The sequence below is a fragment of the Candoia aspera genome, chromosome 5 (genome assembly GCF_035149785.1).
Source record: "Candoia aspera isolate rCanAsp1 chromosome 5, rCanAsp1.hap2, whole genome shotgun sequence".
In the NCBI taxonomy this organism is placed as follows: Eukaryota; Metazoa; Chordata; class Lepidosauria; order Squamata; family Boidae; genus Candoia; species Candoia aspera.
Window position 1 is genome coordinate 12232466 of NC_086157.1, and position 19926 is coordinate 12252391.

At 41.3% G+C, this 19926-nt stretch overlaps 1 protein-coding gene across 6 annotated transcripts in view; it reads left to right on the forward strand.

The window, feature by feature from the left end:
• The window catches only part of FGFR3 (fibroblast growth factor receptor 3), a 74317-nt gene that overhangs the window by 45072 nt on the left and 9319 nt on the right, over positions 1 to 19926 (forward strand). The window contains exons 6-15 of one of the 6 annotated variants that reach the window (XM_063304600.1): positions 1864 to 1987; positions 5264 to 5454; positions 7271 to 7421; positions 9936 to 10120; positions 12436 to 12584; positions 12688 to 12809; positions 13468 to 13578; positions 15082 to 15272; positions 18309 to 18431; positions 19762 to 19832. In XM_063304600.1, coding sequence (XP_063160670.1) covers positions 1864 to 1987; positions 5264 to 5454; positions 7271 to 7421; positions 9936 to 10120; positions 12436 to 12584; positions 12688 to 12809; positions 13468 to 13578; positions 15082 to 15272; positions 18309 to 18431; positions 19762 to 19832 — 1418 coding nt within the window. Of the gene's footprint in view, positions 1 to 1863; positions 1988 to 5263; positions 5455 to 7270; positions 7422 to 8297; positions 8443 to 9932; positions 10121 to 12435; positions 12585 to 12687; positions 12810 to 13467; positions 13579 to 15081; positions 15273 to 18308; positions 18432 to 19761; positions 19833 to 19926 lie in introns of all 6 variants that reach the window. The other 5 variants (XM_063304601.1, XM_063304598.1, XM_063304599.1 and 2 more) reach the window with 5 other exon arrangements.

The window sequence follows — 19926 nt, forward strand, 5'->3', positions numbered from 1 at the left end:
AGTAATCTCTCACAGTATACCGCATCCAATGGAATCCATAACCCAGTGGCAGACTGGCTCAGCCATGAAGACTTGAACCCTGACAAATGGAGCCTCAATCCCAGAGTGTTTGGGCAAATTATGTCAACCTTCAGGAGGTCAGTGATGACTTCCTAGCAATTCTACCAATGGAGTCCTTGGTGCAATTCTTCCAGTTGCAAGGTCAAGTAATACAGTTCATGATTCCCAGTTCAAGAAGCTGAGGCAACAGTGCCACCTGGCCCAAAGACCTACCCTATGCCTTTTCATTAATCCCCAGGCTTCTGAAGCTAGTATGAAATCAGACAGTGGACTTGATAGTAATAGCACCCATCTGTCTCAGGACACCTCGTCAACTTTATTTATTTACTTATTCATTTAACATCACAGCATCTCCAGATGTGCTGAATCAAAAGATACTTGAACATCCAGATCCCCATTGGTTGCAACTAAATGCCTGGATAATGTGCAGGGCCACCTCATTATCCTAAAATGTAACTAACAACATACAGACTATTCTAGCATCCTGAAGAGCTTTCTTCACTTGCAAATACAAGCTCATATGGTGAGCATTTAACAGATGGACCAAAAGGAAAGATATCCTATATCCTCAATGAAGGACCCCACCAAGCATCCTCATATCAACCATCTCCTCAATTCTTATACTTGGGACCAGTGAGCCTCACATCAGAAAATTGCTAACAGGTACCCTGTGCTAAGATCATCCACTATCCATCAGTTTCCATCGTGGGACCTTAAACTAACACTTCATGCCCCATTCAGACCATGCATAAGTCAGGGTTAGAGCATCTGAAATGGGAAGTGCCTCAATTCTCATTGCCATAACTTCCAAGAGGCAGGGGTCAGAAGTAAGAGCATTTTCAGCCAAGAGAGTTGTATCATCCAGCCTTACATATCAGTCCACACCTAAACCCAGCCTTCATGCCTAAGTGAATTTTACCTTTTCCCAGGGTCAGGAAGTATCTTCTTTTCCTTCTAACTCAATCTGAAGACTCATATAAAAAGGACTGACACAAACTGGATGAGCCACCAAGGTCTGCCCAAGCAGACAGCCTCCTAGGCTCCTTCTGACAGCCTCACCTAGGCTGCAAAGCCTCATCAATCATGACCTCCAGGTGATTAAAGCTTGCATCATCAGACTAGCCTGTGGAGGACAAAAGGAATTGGGACCTTTTTCACTAAAAGTGCAGCTACAGATGGGATGCCACATGATCTACTGTGTCCTTTAAAAAAGCACTGTAAGCTTAATTCTTATACTTTGGCTGAAGCTTCTTTCAACAAGAGGGTATTGCAGAACACCGTTGCTTCAAGGAGTAGCACCTCTGACTTGTAAGATAGTCCATAGGAACAGGTAGGGTAGGGCATGGCATGGCATGGCATTTCCCATCCTAGGATGACCTGGCTCCACTGTAGGAAAATGGTGGATTGGACTTTCTATGAAGATCCTTGTTCTACGACGGAGGCAAGGCAACTGGTCTTTCCAGGCACCAGGCAAAGAAGTGTCAAAGAAGACAGAGAAGAAAAGAGACAAGGGACGACATTACTATTTGTAACCAAATGTACCTTGTCTACCGTACCTTTCCTTTATCACCACATTTCTCATGTTCCTTCCATTGGTTTGTTATTCTGAAATTGGGGAAGGAGATACTTCTTCCCACCTGAAAAAACCTCACACTTATTCTAGCCCTGCTTCTGGAGCTCATGGGAGAGTGACACCCGCTTTTGTACACCACACATCTCTGTTCTAGAAAAAGGACTGTCATGGTAAGTCTTTTTCTGAAGGAACAAGGCAAATCTATATTGATCTTTCTTTTCCTTCGGCAGCTGCGGCATCAGCAGTGGAGTCTTGTCATGGAGAGTGTTGTTCCTTCAGACCGAGGCAACTACACCTGTGTGGTCCAGAACAAATATGGTGTAATTTGGCATACTTACCAACTTGATGTTCTTGGTAAGTGTTGTTTTAAACTTTGTATCCAAGAATCATGTGGTGCCACTTGGCATTCACAAGATGAACAGCTGTTCCTCATCTGTCCCAAACAACATCCTCTTGAGGAAGGAAGGAATTCCTCTCAGCTACTCCACTTCTAAAGAGAAAAACGGTTGGAAAATAGATTTGCTGGATGAAAGAGCCAGAAACCAGGAAGCTGATCTCCCTTCAGCCTCAGATTTAAGCTAGAATTCAGAAGAGGCAGGATTTTCCAGGTAGTAAGAAATGAAAAAGCACTGTATCCCAAGAAAAAAAAACTTAAAAAATAATGCACATACAATTTTAAAAACTACACATAGAGGTAGTCTTCAGTTAACATCCGCTCATTCAGAGACCGTTCAAACTTACAACGGCACTGAACGAGTGGTACTTCTGATCAGTCCTTGAAGTTCTGGCCATCTCAGCATCCTGTGGTCACATGATCACAATTTGTGACCTTCCCTGCCCGCTTCCTACAAACAAAGTCAGTGGGGAAGCCGGCAGGAAGTTGGAAGTCATAATCATGTGTGGTCCTCGCTTAATGACCTGGGATGATTTGCTTAACAGTGGTAACCAGGAACTGCTGGAACTGCTGTTGCTAGGTGGCGTGGTCATGTGACATTGCACTTTACAGCTGTATCACTTAGCGATGGAAATTCTGGTCCCAATTGCCATCATTAACCAAGCACTACCTGTATTACAATAGAAACATGATACTCATTTTTGAACAACAAATTCAACTTTACCCATACCAATCATATTGATCAATTTTTCCACTGCATTAGTAAACAGCAAATTCAAAGACGGAATGTGAGCACATATCTTCAATCTAAGATTTTGAGTCTGGAGGAGTTACTTCTTTTCAACAAAACAAAAACCATCATTCATTCATTTAATTTTGCCGCCGCCCATCTCCCCCCAAAGGAGGGACTCTGGGCTGTTTACAATAGCGATAAAAGCATTAAAATATCATAAACATAAATATCAAATACCATATAAGACATAAATATAGTATAAAATCCAGATGACAATGATAATTAAAATACTGCTCATATATATCTAAAGGGCCATTTTAGGGCACCCGTCATCTCCAGGAGTGATCACTTCCCTCCCCACCCCAGGCAAGGTGGCAAAACCAGGCCTTCAGTTGTTTTCGAAAGGCCACAAGAGATGGAATCTGTCTTATCTCTGGCAGAAGGATGTTCCAGAGGGCAGGGGCCACTGCAGAGAAGGCTCGCTTCCTGGACCCCGCCAGATGGAATTCTCTTACAGACGGGGTCCGTAACATGCCCATGGCTATGCTCCATGCTTGATAAATGCAAACTCCTTCATAATCCACAAATTCCAAATTTTCAGCATATAATTCATAATCACAGTAACATCTCTGCACCTTATTTTTCTTTACAAAATCACATTAACATTGATTTGAAATCAGCCCCAAATGGAACTATTGTAGAACAAGCTGAAAGCATGTGTCAAAGTCCTCTCAACTATATTAACAATAGCAGCAATGGCAGCTTGACACCTAACCCTTCTTAAACATCCACTAAGGTATCCAGTAAACACAGAAAAGAAACTTTTTATGAATTAGTCTCATATTAAGACCATAAGAGACATATTTAACATTTTAATTTTCCAATGAAGTCATTTGGGGTTTCAGAAATCGATGAAGTCAAAAACTGCTTTACTGGAATATATTATCCTTTGGCAAATCTGCACAGCACAGATTCTTTTTGCAATGCATTGTGTCTTGAAAGAATTATTAGCAGTAAACTGGTTTGGAGGTCAAATAATAACTTTCCAGAATAATAGTTTTTGAAAAACATTTCAATTCTGAAAAGAAGCAGAAGTCCAAAGTTCTAACTGAAAGTCAGCCCAATGTTCTACCCAATATCAGCCCAAAGTTCTAATTGAAAATCCAGGCAATTAAAAATCCCTTCTTCATACAGAAGTAACAATTTAGATAAAACTGGGTGGAAAGATCTGACCCAGAAAAACTTTCTCAATGTCTTATCAATTTGTTTAAAATATCAAAGAGGAATTAACATAGGACTTACTCTGAATACATGTATCAGTGCAGATGTCATATTCATTTTAGCTATTTTTATTAGTCCATATAAGCTATTTATATCAATATAAGTTTTAGTTAATCAGTTTAGAGCAGGGTTTTTCAACCAGGGTTCTGTGGCAACTTAGGGTTCTGTGAGAGGTCACTGGGGGTTCCCCGGGAGATCACAATTTGTTTAAAAAATTATTTCACATTCAGGCAACTTCACATTAAAGATGTAAGTTTAATTCTTTATTTTCAGTTTAAGAACTCTGTTAATGCATATATACAGGCCTACACAACTTATGGCCTATATTTGAGCCTGAATGTGCAAGGGTCCCCTGAGGCCTGAAAGATATTTCAAGGGTTCCTCCAATGGAATAAAATATTTAAAAGGATTCATAAAATTTTTAAAAAATGTTCATTTCTTGCAAGTTTCCTTAGATACTCTAAATCTGGAAGCATATTAGATGTACTACAATTTATTGAATTGATAATTTACTGAAGTGCAGAACAATATCCACAAATTTAAGCAAAGAGCTCTGATAATCTTTAGTAAGACCCAAATACCCATCTGCTTATACAGTAATAATAGTTTAGATTCCACTAAATTTTATACCCCAAATTTCCTTTGACTGTCTACTAAAACAGGTCAGCAGTTCCAATGCCAAATTCAATATGAGATGAGATAAAGAACATCCTTGTTGAATTCCATGAGACATCTAAATAGATGAAGAGATAAATCCAATTGTAGTCATTCCAGCTGATGAATTAAGATACCACATTTTAATCCAACTAATAAAAACCAGAGGAAATCCATGTCTCACCAAACATGTTCCAAAAATTAAAACAGCACTGTTTCAAAGGGGTTTGCTGCATCCGGTTTCCTTTATTCTATTTCTCATATATTGATGATAGGTGATGATAGGTGAAGCTTGCTGCTCATTTATGAAGCCAGATTGAGCAAGACAATAATGTATTTTGCAGTTTCCATGCCAGAGTTTCAGTCAACATTTTACCTTCCACATTTAATAAAGAAATTGAGCAATAGCTTATGCCTGCAAATATTGTATCACACAATATTATGGTTGTTTAGGCCTCATACAAAAGCTAGCAGCGTTGTGGTGTGGTGAAATAAGCTTTTGTTGGACAAATGCTGTGTAGAGTGGTTTATCCATTATCCATAAGTAAGCCCCCTTTCCTTTCTATAGAAAGATCACCCCACCGTCCTATTCTCCAGGCAGGATTGCCTGCTAATCAGACCGTGGTGGTTGGGAGCAATGTCGAATTCCACTGCAAAGTATACAGTGATGCTCAGCCTCACATCCAGTGGTTGAAACATGTGGAAGTCAATGGAAGCAAATACGGGCCAGATGGAACTCCTTATGTTTCTGTTCTAAAGGTTGGTACATAGCTACACAACTCTTTTAAGTCTGCAACCTACTAGAGAGAACAGTATTTACAGGAAGTCACTCATAACAACCCACTACCAGATTAACCTTGATATTTGCTGAAAATCTTGTCGGAAAAGCCAGGGTTTAATCCTCCAGAGGAACTGACTGTATAACCATGTCTGAGAGACAGAACCATAAATTGGGAAAGGATTAATGTAAATCTGAGTTCTATCATGAAACTATTTTGCACACTCAAGACACTAGTGGTTGTCAGACTTTACGATAGGGAAGATAATAACACTGGATCACCACTCAGGACTGATGGAAGGATTGTTTGAGTAGGTGAGGCAGCTGTTTCCCAGCACTTTAGCCTTCCCAAAAGGACGTTTACATTAACTCAAGACCAATTTTCCTGCAAGCAACATGCAGAGATTGCTTTTCAAAAACACTGGATGTCGTTCCTTAGCAAAGCCAGTACAGTGTTTTGCTGGCCTTCATCACTTGGTCCATGGATGAAATGATCTCTGAATAAAGAAATTACAGATGTTGGAGAATACCAAATGTATTTATCTTCAAAAAAGGGGGAAATGAAGATCCATAGACCATTTAATATAGACTGACTGACATCAATACTTGGGAAGTTCCTGAACAGGTCATAAAGTCATTGGTTCTGTGAGCACCTTGAAGTCCATGCTTATTAATTATCAAGAATAAATCTTGCAAGACTAAGTATAGCTCATTTTTTTTATCCACTAACTGCTTTAACAGATCATGGGAATGCAGTAGGTGCATCTTGATTACAGCCCAAAGATTGATAAATTACGCCATAACTTTCCAATTAGCAAGCTAGGTAAAAGACATAATGGTGTGACAAGTGGATATGCAGTTGTCTCGACAACCATACTCAAAGAATCTCACTGATTACTTCTTCATCAAACTGGAATAAAATATTGAGAGGAATATCACAAGGTTTAGTCCTGGGGCTAGTATTTTGATAGTGACTTAGGGGGAGAGGTGAAAAAAATGCTTGTCAAATTTGTGTGGGATAGCTAATACTCTGGAGGAAAGAAAACTGAAAGTGATCTTGATAGGATAGGGAAATAGGCAGAAAATAATACAATAATCAAAGACAAATGCAGAGTTCTTCCTTTAGGAAACAGGTATAGGATGAGGGATACCTGACTTGGTAATAGTATTTATAAGAAGATTTTGAATAATAATTGCCAACTGAGCATGAGCCAAATATGATGTGGCTACAAAAAACGTCCCTCCTGTTCACCACACTTCAAGAGGGATTGAGGCAAACTGGAACAGGTTTAGAGAAAGGCAGAGACGGTAATCAAAAGGTTAGAACGGGATTGCTGTGGAAGGAGATTGAAAGAGGTGGGCCTGTGAAGCCTTGGAAAGAGAAGATGGAGGGGATTAGATTAGCCCCCTCCAAATACCTGATAGGATCCCTCGACAGAAGAAGGTCATGACCTGTTCCCCCTCATGCTAGAGAGCAGAATTTGGAAAAATGGATTCAAGGGATTAGAAGGCAGATTCCAGTTAAATGTTAGGGGAATTTTCTTAGGAGCAAAAGCATTTCTGCCTTGGTACCAATGGCCTGGAGAGAAGGTGCGCCCCTCTTCCCTGGGAATGTCCAAGCAGAGGCTCAGCAGCCGTCTCTCCAAGGGCCTTGAACGTGGACCCCTGCTCTGAGAAAGAGCTGTCCTCTTCCAACGTTAACAGTGCTAGTAACAGCTAATCAGCCCTGTCTGTCTAACATGTGATGGAGGAAGGTTGTTTGGTTTACTGAAGTTCAGGTTTCTGTCTGTTCTGCAGTCTTGGATCAGTAAAAGCGCTGAAGCCGATGCTAACCTAAATCTATTCAATGTGACAAAACAAGATGAAGGCGAATATCTTTGTAGAGCCAACAATTTCGTAGGCAGAGCCGAAAAATCATTTTGGCTCCACATTCACAAACCAGAACCAGGTAATCCCTCGACTCTGTCCCAGAGGCTTAGCAGCTGCACGAATGAGCCGGAACAGCCTAAACTGCTAGTCATTACCATTAATAATCATTTTGTTTTCTCTCCTCTCCCCTGGTGCTGTATGTCTCAAGATTACGACTTTTACTTTTTCTAACTTCTAGAATAACGAAACGCTTTATGAATCATTTGCTGAGAAAAGTTCCCACATTAATGACTGTCTTTTAAACTTCTCTTCCTCCCTGTTGTGTTACTAACTGCCTCTCCGTGATCACATTTTCTGTCTCCTCCCTTCAAGATTCGTCACTCTCTCTTCAGTAGATCGGTTGTCAGGCGTTCATGTTGGCAAGGGAGGAAATCTTCTGTCACAAAAGCCACGCGTTTTGAAATCCTTTCCCACTTTCCAAAAATGGGCAAGGAAACGCACTGAAACCTTTCAAAGAGGCATAGATGAGCCAGGCTTTTCCTGGTGGAGACATCTCTGGATGAATTCCGCAAATTAAAGCATTAGATGCTTAACTCACCCCGCGCGCCTTCAGCCTCACTGCTTGCCTCGGCGTCTTCTCTTTCGCTTCTTCTCTCTGCCGCCCCATCTCCATCCTCACCCTCCTAACCATGAGACAGTCATATTGTGGAGGGAATTTTTCACTGGACGCTTTGCTTGCATGCTTCCTTAGTGGGACAGAGTAAGAGCCTGGTGAAGGGAGCTATTTGCTTTGGAAACAAACATCTGGTGTGCTAGGGGACCAGAACAGGCCACGGACACTTCTGATGGCCATCTGCTTTTGAATTTGTCTGGGTTACCTTTCCTGGGAATTTTGCTTATCCTGTTCTCCTCCTTCCTTTCCTATCTCTGTTTTGTTTTGTTCTTCCCTCTATAGACAGCAGGTGTTAACAAAACGGATAAAGAGCTAGAAATTCTGTCCTTGCACAATGTTACTTTTGAGGACGCTGGGGAATATACTTGCCTGGCTGGGAATTCTATTGGTTTTTCACATCATTCTGCTTGGCTGACGGTATTACCAGGTATTTCTGCTTGGCCCCCTTTTCCCCTTTGCCTCTAAAGGGCATAGAGCCCTTTTCATGAAGACTCTGTTCTTGAGCAGGGGATGCATCTTGTGTTTTAGGCCAGGATGATCATCTTCAGGCACCAAAAGCACATTTTGCTTCATGCAGCTCATTATAAGTGGCAATAAATGACAAGTTTCTACTGTGGATATAAGCTTAAATCATTAGCATTTCCCCAGTTGGGAGTGGTGGTGCTATTTTCAGAATGCTTAGACAGTTAAACTATTGTGGATGTCACAATGTTTTTAGACAGCTACAAGTGTGTGAGAAGAGAGATGCTGCCAGAGGTTCCAGGATCAGGTCAGGAGGGGGTCTAAAAAGTCAAGATGGCAGCCATGCCCATGCTGTTGAAGCCCCACTCCCTTTTTGTGTGTGTCGTGCATGTAAAAAGGGGGCAGGGCTTGGAACAGTTACGAACACTATTACGATTTTTTGGGCCCTCCTGGGTATGCCCTTGAGCAGTTCAAAAGTCTTTGTTTCAAACTACTTACAAGCTTGGGCATTTCTGAATGTTAACTGTATATGTGGAGCAGTTTCCTGTCACTGGATTCCAACCTTCTTTGGCTAGATTGTGTCCACATTTAATTTGGAAAACACAAGACCTGTTACTTGAAGCTCTGTGAGTCGTTTGTGGCTCTCAACTTCTGTAGTCAATTTCTCACAAGGTGAGCCTGGAAAAGGCCTCTTGGCTCACACCCCACTCTACAGGGCCAGGGCCCTTCTTCTGCCGTTGGGCGTCTCTTGGCAGGGAGATGTTAATGATTTGTGCCAATGAACACACATCCCCAAATTAAACAACATCATCCTGTGCCCCAACTCCATAAAGTCTGTTGGCTGCCAGCTCATCTCGGAAACTCTAAACTGTTTCTCAAGCAGTGCTGCAACACATACTGAAATTTTGCATTTCAGCATTTTTCTTTTAATATACATTTGTTTGGCATTACTGTGCATGTTAATTACATTTGAATTTCAACACGTGTTTCATTCCAGTATTTAAATGGCAGCTCCTAAATAAAGGATCTAGCAGAGAAAGCTACTAGATAGTGCTTCATATCTTACCTATTGAAAAGCATTCTACACTGAGATCTATCACCACATTTTGAGAAAGCCACCTTAGGTTTTGTAACTTTTGCTATTTATTATTGAATAATGAAACTTCCCAGCACTAGCATGAACCCTGTTACTCCCACAGAGGAGCAGTGAGATGCTTTTCAAGGTCCTGTGGCACAATTCTGAACTTACATTTTAAAATAACTGGCATGCATCCTAGGAGGCTTGTGAGTGCAGTGAATAAGGGGAGGGAAGGGGGGAAACAGCTATCTAGTACTGTGTAATGAATATTTTTTACAATAGTGTATTTTAGATGGGGCATTACCTATGGTGAAACACATAAGGAATGATTGGGCTGCCGTGCTTCTGGTTCCTAACGTGTGTCTCTCCCTTTCCAGCAGAAAAACGAGTTGCAAGAGATGATTCCAGCTCTTTTTATGCAGGCATCCTCAGCTATGGGATCGCCTTTGTTGTTTCCATCCTGGTGGCGGTGATGGTGGTGATTTATAGAATTAAAAGGCCGGCCAAAAAGGCTATGAACACCACCACAGTTCAGAAAGTCTCCAAGTTCCCCCTCAAGAGACAGGTAACAGAAAGTAGATACAAGATCACTGTTTCGCTATATCCCTACCCTTCCTCTGTCCTCCTGATTTTTTTTACACCTAGCGTAGAACTAAGCAATTTATCGGGTCACTCTTTGGAGAATATGGATTTATTCCAGTCTGTCTTTCCTGTTGCTAGGGACTTAACTTTTGTGTAAAGGACGGCCTTAAAGTCTTAACAACATTCTCGTTTACAGATCCTGACTCTTTCTTAACGTGGAATATAAAACAGACTTAGACTAAAAGCACGGTTCCCAAACTGCTTCTTTTTACAGTAACAAAAGGTGCAAATGAAACTGTTTTCACTGATGTAACTCGAAATTAATATGAAGGCTTTCTCTTGGAAGAGCATACCAGGAAGGGATCATGTCAGTGCTATTTTTAACAAGATTGGTGATTCCTGTGTTTGAGGGAAGAAGTAGGAAATGTTACGATTATAAGAACAGGCCTTCTGGATCAAGCCAAGTACTGTTTTTTCTCACAGTAGTCAACCGGTTGATTCTGGGGTGCTTGCAAACAGGTGGAGACATCTCTGTCTCTCTCTCTTATTTTCCTGCAACAACAGGCAACTTACCTTGTTATCATGCTGCCCCATGACTCTAAATAATATTGAGTCGTCAGAATCAGCAGCCACTGATACACCTGTCCTCCTTGAATTTCATCTCACTTAGGAACCATTATTGTATCTTGTGGTAATCAGTGCCACAAGTTAATTAAGTATGGTGTGAAGAAGTGCTTTCTTTGACCTCCTCTAAATCTCCTTCCAGTCCATTTTCATTGAATGGTCCTAATGTTATGAGAAAGGGAATAAAACTTGTCCCTGTTCACTTCCTCCATATCACGCACGTTCCCTTCAGCTGCTCTTTTTCCATGCAAAAGAGTCCCAAATATTCTGGCCCTGACGTTTTGGTTGCCACATCTGCTTTTTTCCACCCCTGTCATAACTTTTTCAAAGTTGGGGAGCAGAACTGGACATGGTAGTCCAGATGCAAATGTGCCCTATATGTATAATGGCATTACAGTGTTGGCCATTTAATATTCAGCCCCTTTCTTGACAATCCCAGCATGGAATTGCTTTTTTCACAGCTGCTGAGCACTGACAAAATGGCCCCGAGTTCTTTCTCCTAACCATTTTTAATACAGCTCTGATCCCATAATTACATAAGAAAATTGGGGTGAGGGTGTGTGGCTCAGTGTGCATCGCTTTACATGCTTTTGCCATTTTGCTGAACACTGTAAAGATCTTTCTGGAGCTCTTCACAATCATTTTTGAGTTTTGCCACCATGAACAGTTTGGTTTCATCCACAAATTTGGCCAAGACGTTGCTTACCTCTCTCAAGTTTATTTAAGTTGTGTAGGTGGGATGCACTGTGTGTTCATAATACCTTTGGGGGCAGTTCAGCTCTTGTCGTCCTGAAAAGGCTGTTGCTGTGGGGCAGAGGTTTGTTCATCGAAGAGAGCTGTGTACCTGTGTGTGTGTTACTTCAGTCCTTTCCACCGCTACAGTACCACAAGTAATTTATGGACAAGTTTAAAACCCCTAATTCTTAAGAGATTCCTCGTCTTCTTCCATTAAGAAAATTGCCCGTTTATTCCTACTTTATTATGATGGTTTGGGCAATGGTGTAGAATTCTTCTAATAAAGGAAATTTTATCAGTTTTTTAGGAGGGTGAAGCACAATGTATGGAACACTCGCCACTCCTCCATTCAGTGGTTAGTTATTGTTTCATTAGATGCACTCATCATACTAAACATGACTTATTCGACTGTGAATTTCTTGAATGAAATGCAGTCAGCTAGTCACACAGCATGCTAATCTGAAAATGGCAGGTTATGTAAGTGAAGGAGGTCCTAGCAAATGGAGCTGCCAATTTTCTCAATATTCTTTCTTATTTCAAAGAAAGAGGTCTCCTTTTTTAAATCTCTGGGCTCTCAAGCAAGTTATTCCACAGATAATTATTGCTGGCCAGAAAGAAGCCTAATGTTTTGCAAAATCATAGATGTACTACCTTCATTGGAATAAATTCGAGAGGAGCAGAGCTGTTAACTCTCAGGAATTACAAATTAGACCGTTTAAACCAAAATCCATATATATATATATATATATAGTTGGATGACTTAACAAGAATGCCACATTACAAAATTAGAAATAGGCAGTCAGTGGCTTCCAGTAAAGGTTTAATAGGTCTTACTTGGCAGCTCACAAAAGCTCACCACCCCTTTGCCCTTTCTGCTGCAACATCTGTGTGCTCCTTTGAGAGGCGGTTGCCAATAACACCTCATTTGCTCTATTCAAGCAGGTGTCTTTGGAGTCCAACTCTTCCATGAATTCCAACACTCCTCTGGTCAGGATCACCCGCCTTTCCTCCAGCGAGGGAGCGATGTTGGCCAACGTCTCTGAGCTTGAGCTGCCGGCTGATCCTAAGTGGGAATTAGCAAGATCTCGGTGAGGAAACTAGATATAGGCATGGCTTTGAGACGGTCCCCTCTTTGTTCTTCAGGTATCGCAGTGTGGTACAAGCTCATGTTCTCACTTGTCTGCTTTTCAGCCTGACTCTAGGGAAGCCTCTGGGTGAAGGCTGTTTCGGCCAAGTAGTGATGGCAGAAGCAATGGGGATTGATAAGGAAAAACCAAACAAGCCTATTACTGTAGCTGTGAAGATGCTGAAAGGTACTGAAAAACACCAAATGCAAGGAGATGGGTTTTCCCTCGAGCCTTGCCTCTCTGTGTTTCTGATTTCTAGTCCTGCCTTGGTCCCCTTCTCAAGCTTCATCTCCATGGACTGACTGCTGCTAGATGACCTCTCAGGCTTTTGGGGTCTCTCCCCTGTCCTTCATACCAGGTCAACAGGCTGCGGGCTCCAATTCATCCTTGATTCCACCTCTTGGTTCTTAAACTGCTGCTCTTCACATTTTAAGATTGGAAGCAGGAGTATGGAGTGTTTGCGAGGAAGTGCCATTCCAGGGATATAGGGCCTCCTATCTCACTCCATCTTTGAAGCAGAAGGGGCCTTATTCCTGAACAAATTCTGAATGGTTGCCCTGACCTATCCTGGACATGAACTTAGACCAGCAATTCTGCAGTGCAAAATACCAAATTTGTGTATTTGCAAACATCCTTTGTTATCCAAAATTGGAGGAAAGGAATGGGCAAGAGTCAATGATCCCTAAAGTCAGAAATAGGGTGGAACTGCATGCAAGCAACAGGGAATGCTGTTGATCTGCAAGCTAAAATGTCAAGGTGCCAGACCACGAGGCAGAATTAGTTGTGTGTGGCATGTGACGGAAATGCTTTTTTATCAGTGATGCTTTTCTCCTCTCTTCTGTAGATGATGCCACAGACAAAGATCTGTCTGACTTGGTCTCAGAAATGGAAATGATGAAAATGATTGGGAAGCACAAAAATATTATTAACCTCTTGGGTGCCTGCACACAGGATGGTATGTTCCTGAAACTGATGGCTGGGGAACTTGATGAAGTTAGTCATGTGCCTGCTCAGCCTGGGTCTGTTTATGCATATCGAGCTAATGCAGTCATGTATACTGAATATTGCCGAACAGTGTTTTTGTCTGTCTGTGAGTTTAGAGCTGGTGTGCAAAAGTAACTCTTTCTCTTGTCTCAGTTGCCATGAAGGACCAATATGAAATATTTAAATTATTTAAACAGTGCTAGTAATCTGTTTAATTTTGCACACTTTTTCTCTGACTTATCTGTGTTTGCAGAGTGACTAATATGGTATCTAGAAGGAAAAATTAAAGTGAAGTGAATTCCATGCAGTTACTACACTGTTTTATCCTAAGAAAGAACTGATGCTTTAAAAAAGTTTATCAAATGATAACAATTACTTTTATTGTGATACACAGCAGTTTCTAGCAGCTCTAGGCTGCTCATTCTAGAATCATTTCAGTGTTGCAACCAGCCTGAACCAAATCTCATGAGCCTAACCGCAGATGCCCAAGCAATCTGTCAATTCAGAGCCCATCAGTAGATTCCACCCACTTTACATAGAACTGCCATTGCCATTTTAACACCCATTTTCCTACTTTGAATAGATTACTTTGGTCTTCTGCAATGCCTATTTTTATTGTAATCCCTGTAAATTGATGTCATAAGCAAAAGGCTATTTTCTGATGGCACCTAATGGTAGACTCTGGGTGAACCAATCAAAAAGTCCCAATATCTTCTCCCTCAATGTTCCTGCTTTCTGCTGTTGAGGTGTTACTCAAAGCCATGCTGGCTGGGGAATTCTGGGACTTGAAGTCCACACATCTTAAAGTTGCAAAGGCTGAGAAACACTGTTCAAAACAAAGGAAGTGAATTCTGCCTCTACAAAATCACTCTAGTGGTATCTAATCTGGAAAAGCATCTGCGTGAGGGAGCCTCATAGGTAGAACTGTGTGTGTAGAGGTTCCCACGTGAACTCAGACCTTCCATATCTGAATTGGAACCCAATAAAAGTTTGGTGAATGTTCAGGAAGACATCTTAGGTCAGACATCTCTGCTGAACTTCCAGGAGGGACTTCCCCAGGGCCATTGTGAAGAGGTAGGGCTTTGATTAGTCAGTAAATATGCATTTGCTCAGGAGTTCCTGAGATTTGTTGAAAAAAAACCTTTAGCAAGTTTGACATGGCATAGGCATATAGGTTCCTTTCTGATAAGGGACTGGAAGATATTCTGATTCTTTCAATTTGAGTTTTTATGTCTGTAGTTTGAGGACGTTCCCAGAACCATGTTTTCTTTTTTTTCCCCCTATCTTGCTAAATTGTTATGGTGCAGCTCCTCTTTGCAGTATTAAAGTTAACAGCTCTATCCTGGAACTGAAGTTCCTCCCTTCTAGAATCAGAAAGAAAGTGCATGCCAATCATAAAATGAGTAGCAAGCCGGCAGGAAACTTGGAGAGATATGAGAGTGCATTTCAAACAGTAATGGATTGTTTTCTCCAGGACCTCTCTATGTTCTTGTGGAATACGCATCGAAGGGGAATTTAAGGGAATACCTTAGAGCTCGTCGGCTACCTGGCATGGATTATTCCTTTGATACCTGCAAGCTACCTGAGGAACAGCTAACGTTTAAAGACTTAGTCTCATGTGCCTACCAGGTAGCACGTGGAATGGAGTATCTGGCATCTCAAAAAGTGAGTAGCAAAGCATTTGCAAAAACTAGGCTTCCAGAGACTGATAGCTGAGAAAAGGTGGTTTAGCTTCCTTCTAACCCTATGATTCTGTGATACTGTTAACGTGAAAGTAGCCTTCTACAAAGTAGAAGTAGAAGGCCTCGGTTCCTACAAAGTACAAAGTAGAAGGCCTTGGTTCCTACGTGCTTTTGCCATTAGATGCCTTGAACAAAACTGAATAGCCTATTGAGGTTGATATATATACAAGTAGTCCTTGACCTACAACCATTCATTCAGCGACCGTTCAGAGTTATGACAGCACTGAACAAATGGTGGTTGCAACCAGTCCTCAGAGTTCCAGCCATCCCAGCACCCCCGCGGTCATGTGATCGCAATCTGGGTGCTTGGCAACCAGTTACACTTATGACCAGTGCAGTGCCCCACGATCATGTGATGGACATTGCACCCTTGCCTGCCAACTTCCCCAGAAAGTCAGTGGGGAAGCTGGCAGGGAAGGTGCAAGTTGCTGGGGTAAGTCTCCCCCACTTGCACACCCTCCCCAACCCACGCCATGCCTCCTTTGCACCCTTGCACACCCCCTCACTTACCCCACCCAACCCACACCCCACCTCTTGTGCACCTCTCGCACACCCTCCCTGACCAGCACTGCTCTTCTTGCACACCCTCCCCAACCCGCATCATGCCTTTTTTGCACACCTTCCCCAACCCCATGCCGTGCTTCTCTTGCACCCTCCCTCACAACCTCGCGCACCCTCCCCGACCTTCCCCTGCACCCCCGCACACCCCCTCGCTCCCTCCCGCACCCAGCAGCAGCCACTTACCTGCCTGCAGGCCTGGGACTTGTGGCTTCCTACTAGTTTCCCCACTGACCTTGGTTGTGGAAGCCGGCAGGAAGTTGCCTTGCCTAATGACCATGGGATCCAGTTAACAATGGCAACCGGGACTGCAAGGATTGCTGTCGCTAAGTGATGCGGTCACACTTTCCAGTCTGAATTGCCATCATAAGTCGAGGATTACCTGCGTTGAAGTTAAGAACAAACTCTGGAGAAAGGTCTTAACTTTAATGATAGTGAAGGACTGCTGACGGGTTCAGTGGTATTAGCAGCTTTAGGACTGGAGCTTTTCCCGAGTGAGATCTCTGGATTAGCTGGCTCAGAGCTATCTTGGGCCTCTTGATCTGTTTAGTAACCAAAGTGGGATCTGCACATGCTGCAGTTTCATAATACATAATGTTTCAAGTGAGGGTTCTTCGTGTTAATTAATTGAGTTAAAAAATCAACAGGATTACAAAACATAAACAATGAAAATACAAAAAACAGCTAATTATAAGAAAAGTATAAAGAGAACAAAAGAAAGAAAAAAAACTCAAAGAAATTACTAAGGATTTAAATATATCACTTACATATCATAAACTTATAAAAATCACTGATTTACAAAAAATACCTTAGAATACTTGCATAGAAAAATGATGGAACTGCTCTGTTGTTGTAAAATATCGTGAAATCTAGGTCAAAGAGAAACATATTGCTTCATTTTCTGTTCAGTGGAGAAAATCGCCTTTTAAAAAACAGATACATTATACTTTTCCTATTTCTCAAAATAATTATTTTGGCAGGCCCGCAGTCCCAGCTTAACCATAATTCCTCAAAGACAGATTCCACAGTTTTGGAATATAATTCGACATAACATTAACATCTTTAACATTGAGGGATTTCCCTATATTCTTTTAATTCTTCCAAATTAAAAGATAATCCCCCCTCAAAAAAATCCAGTAATTCTCAGGATCAAATCATATGGGACAATGAACCGTCTTTTTTTTTTTTTACATCTCTCCAGCAAAGGAAATCTAATGTCTCTCCTTTCAAATACATTCTTTGAGGAGTCCAAAAAAAATCAAAACACATTTTAATCTCAAATTGGTTCATAGTGATTTAACATTCTGAAGGACTTACGATCATTGATGTGACATTATGGGGTCTTCTAATTTCCTAGTCCATAGTTCATAGATCACAGTGGTTTCAACTTTAAAAATGTTTCTTAACTTTTGATCAAGATATGATGTAGGTTTAGTTTCAGTCTTGGATTCTGCCAAATAAGAAAGCATTTTGGGTATCTTTGAAGTGACTGAAGCATCTGGCCCATACAGAGCCATCAAAAAGTGCTTAAGTTGGAAATATTGCCGCTGTTGTGAATTGAGAAGACCAAATAAGAATGCTTGTCTACCTTACTAGACTGTTGCAAAGGGTAATGAATGAGACGCTCTTTGATCACCAAAAATGTACAGCAGTTATTGTCTGTGCTTGTCTACAGCAAAGGCTAGTGCATCAGCTCTTCATCATAGTTTCTGTGGTTTGTGTACAACATTATGGGCCTCTGCAGAGACATTCATAATCTTCTAAAGTATCATAATTCATAATATTCTAGAGCATCCAGAATTCTGGATTCACTCCCGCCCTCTGCATGCCATTGTGGCTCACATTGAAGCCACGAGATCATGCTCAAGCACTATAGCTTCTCGTTGTAGGCATGGTAGGATTGGGGGCCTGCATTGTAGGAGGAGGGTCATTGTTAGCTTATGGCGGCAAAACAATCAGGAGGATTCTGGCAACACCTTTTCCGACTGACATGTTTTATTAAAAGGCATAAGTGATGTGTGCAGTCAAGATTGCTTGACATAGATTAATTCCCACTCAAGAGGCGTGAACATTCAGGCAGCCCAATCTAAGGTGTAGAAATCTGGACAACTCCGAGGACAGCAACAAATAATGACCTAATTTTATGCTTCCCTTTCACCTCCAATTCCTGCTGCTTTGTAGTAACAGCTAGGATGCACCTTTTTGGGTAGTTACAACGGACTAATAAAGTCTCAGCATTGCTGCAACCACTTTGTACCCCAAAGCACAAGGAATTTAACAGAACCCTCTTCATCTTCAGATTTATAATGGAGAATATAGCTGTTTATTGACTCCAAATGTCCATTATACATTTTTAAAAACTTTTTAAGCCATGTTTCTCTATTTACTTATCCCTTTGCAGTGTATTCACCGGGACCTGGCAGCTAGAAATGTTCTGGTCACAGAAGACAATGTGATGAAGATAGCTGATTTTGGTCTAGCCAGAGATGTTCACAACATTGATTATTACAAAAAAACAACTAATGTAAGTGGAAAGTTTCCAAAAAATGACGCAGTTCTGATCATTTGCCATCCAGATGTGCTGGAATGGTGACTCCCAAAATTCCTAGCCAACATGGGGAACACCACATCAAGGAAGGGTAAATTGGATATCTCAAAAATGCAAACCTGTCCAATTTCCAGAAGAAAGAATAGGGACTCATTGTTCATATATATGCTAAACAGGAAAGATTTGATTTATGGGCCCATGATCTGAATTAATCTGGAAGATGGAGTGAGACAGTTATAGCTCTCAAGGGCTGGTGAAAATCTGTTGGGCTAAAGCATGGCCAGCTTGATCAGGAGAGCTTTAGACTGAATCCTATGCAGGTTGTAGGTGAAAACTTCGTAGTAAGCACCCTAGGAAAAATGCTTGCTGTAGAAGGATGTGAAAGTGCTGCTGTTATGAAGCCCTGTTAAAGCAGAATGAGTTGACGTTGCCCAAAAAAGAAAAGAACCAGGATTATGAGTCTTTGATCACATGCCTAGGTTGTAAAAAACTAGCTTTCCTTAGCGTTGCTAAGGCCCAGTGTGACTCACATTCCATTCCTCTGTGATGCTTCTTGGAATAGAAATAAATTATTATTCATTAATCAAAAGCCTTTTAAAATGATACTAACTAGAGTTGCTTATTACTTGTCATTGATAAATTGTCCACTGGAATCCTCAGCTTGTTTCCTTTTATTTTAGATTTTGTTAAAGGTATCTCAGATTTTGGTGAGATGAGGTAGAACAACTTGTCAAATGCCGGTGAAATCTGCTTCTGCTTTCACCCTAGGCAAGAGATCTCATGATGTGACAGTATTTCTAGCTGGATTTGGATCCAGCAGCCCAGAGTCTTTCTTCCCTGCCCACTAAACCTTTCTGTCTTCTTACAAGAGGAAGTTTTTAAATTTGTCTGAATATAGTTAATTGATTTTTTTGCCACAAGATTCTATCTTCCATTTTATTTGTGAAATGAAGCCATTACAGTGCATATGTAAGGGACAAGTAAAATTGCTGAAGTTTGGGTAAGAGAGGAAGCCAGAAGAAAGACAGATGGGAAGAATATGAGTCAATTTATCAGAATCCTGACTTTAGTCCGGTGGTTATCTTAAGAGGAAGAAGGTTGTACTAGATACATGAACTGTGAATGGTGGATCAAGTAGATAATCCATGTAGTGGTCACCATTACAATATACAATGATTTGATGAATTTAGATTGGTCGTGATTAAAAATTATTTGGACTAGTTTATAGCAGAGGAGATCAGGTGGTGTGACAGCAGGATGACAGAAATTGCTGATGGATATTTTGTTTTCATCTCCCTAATTACAGGGCCGGCTGCCTGTGAAATGGATGGCTCCAGAAGCATTGTTTGACCGTGTCTACACTCATCAGAGTGATGTGTAAGCAATACCCACAGTTTCAAAATAAAAGGAACAAAATGTCTATTCATGGAAAGAGTTGTAATGCCATGCAGAGAAGATATCCTGAAATCCA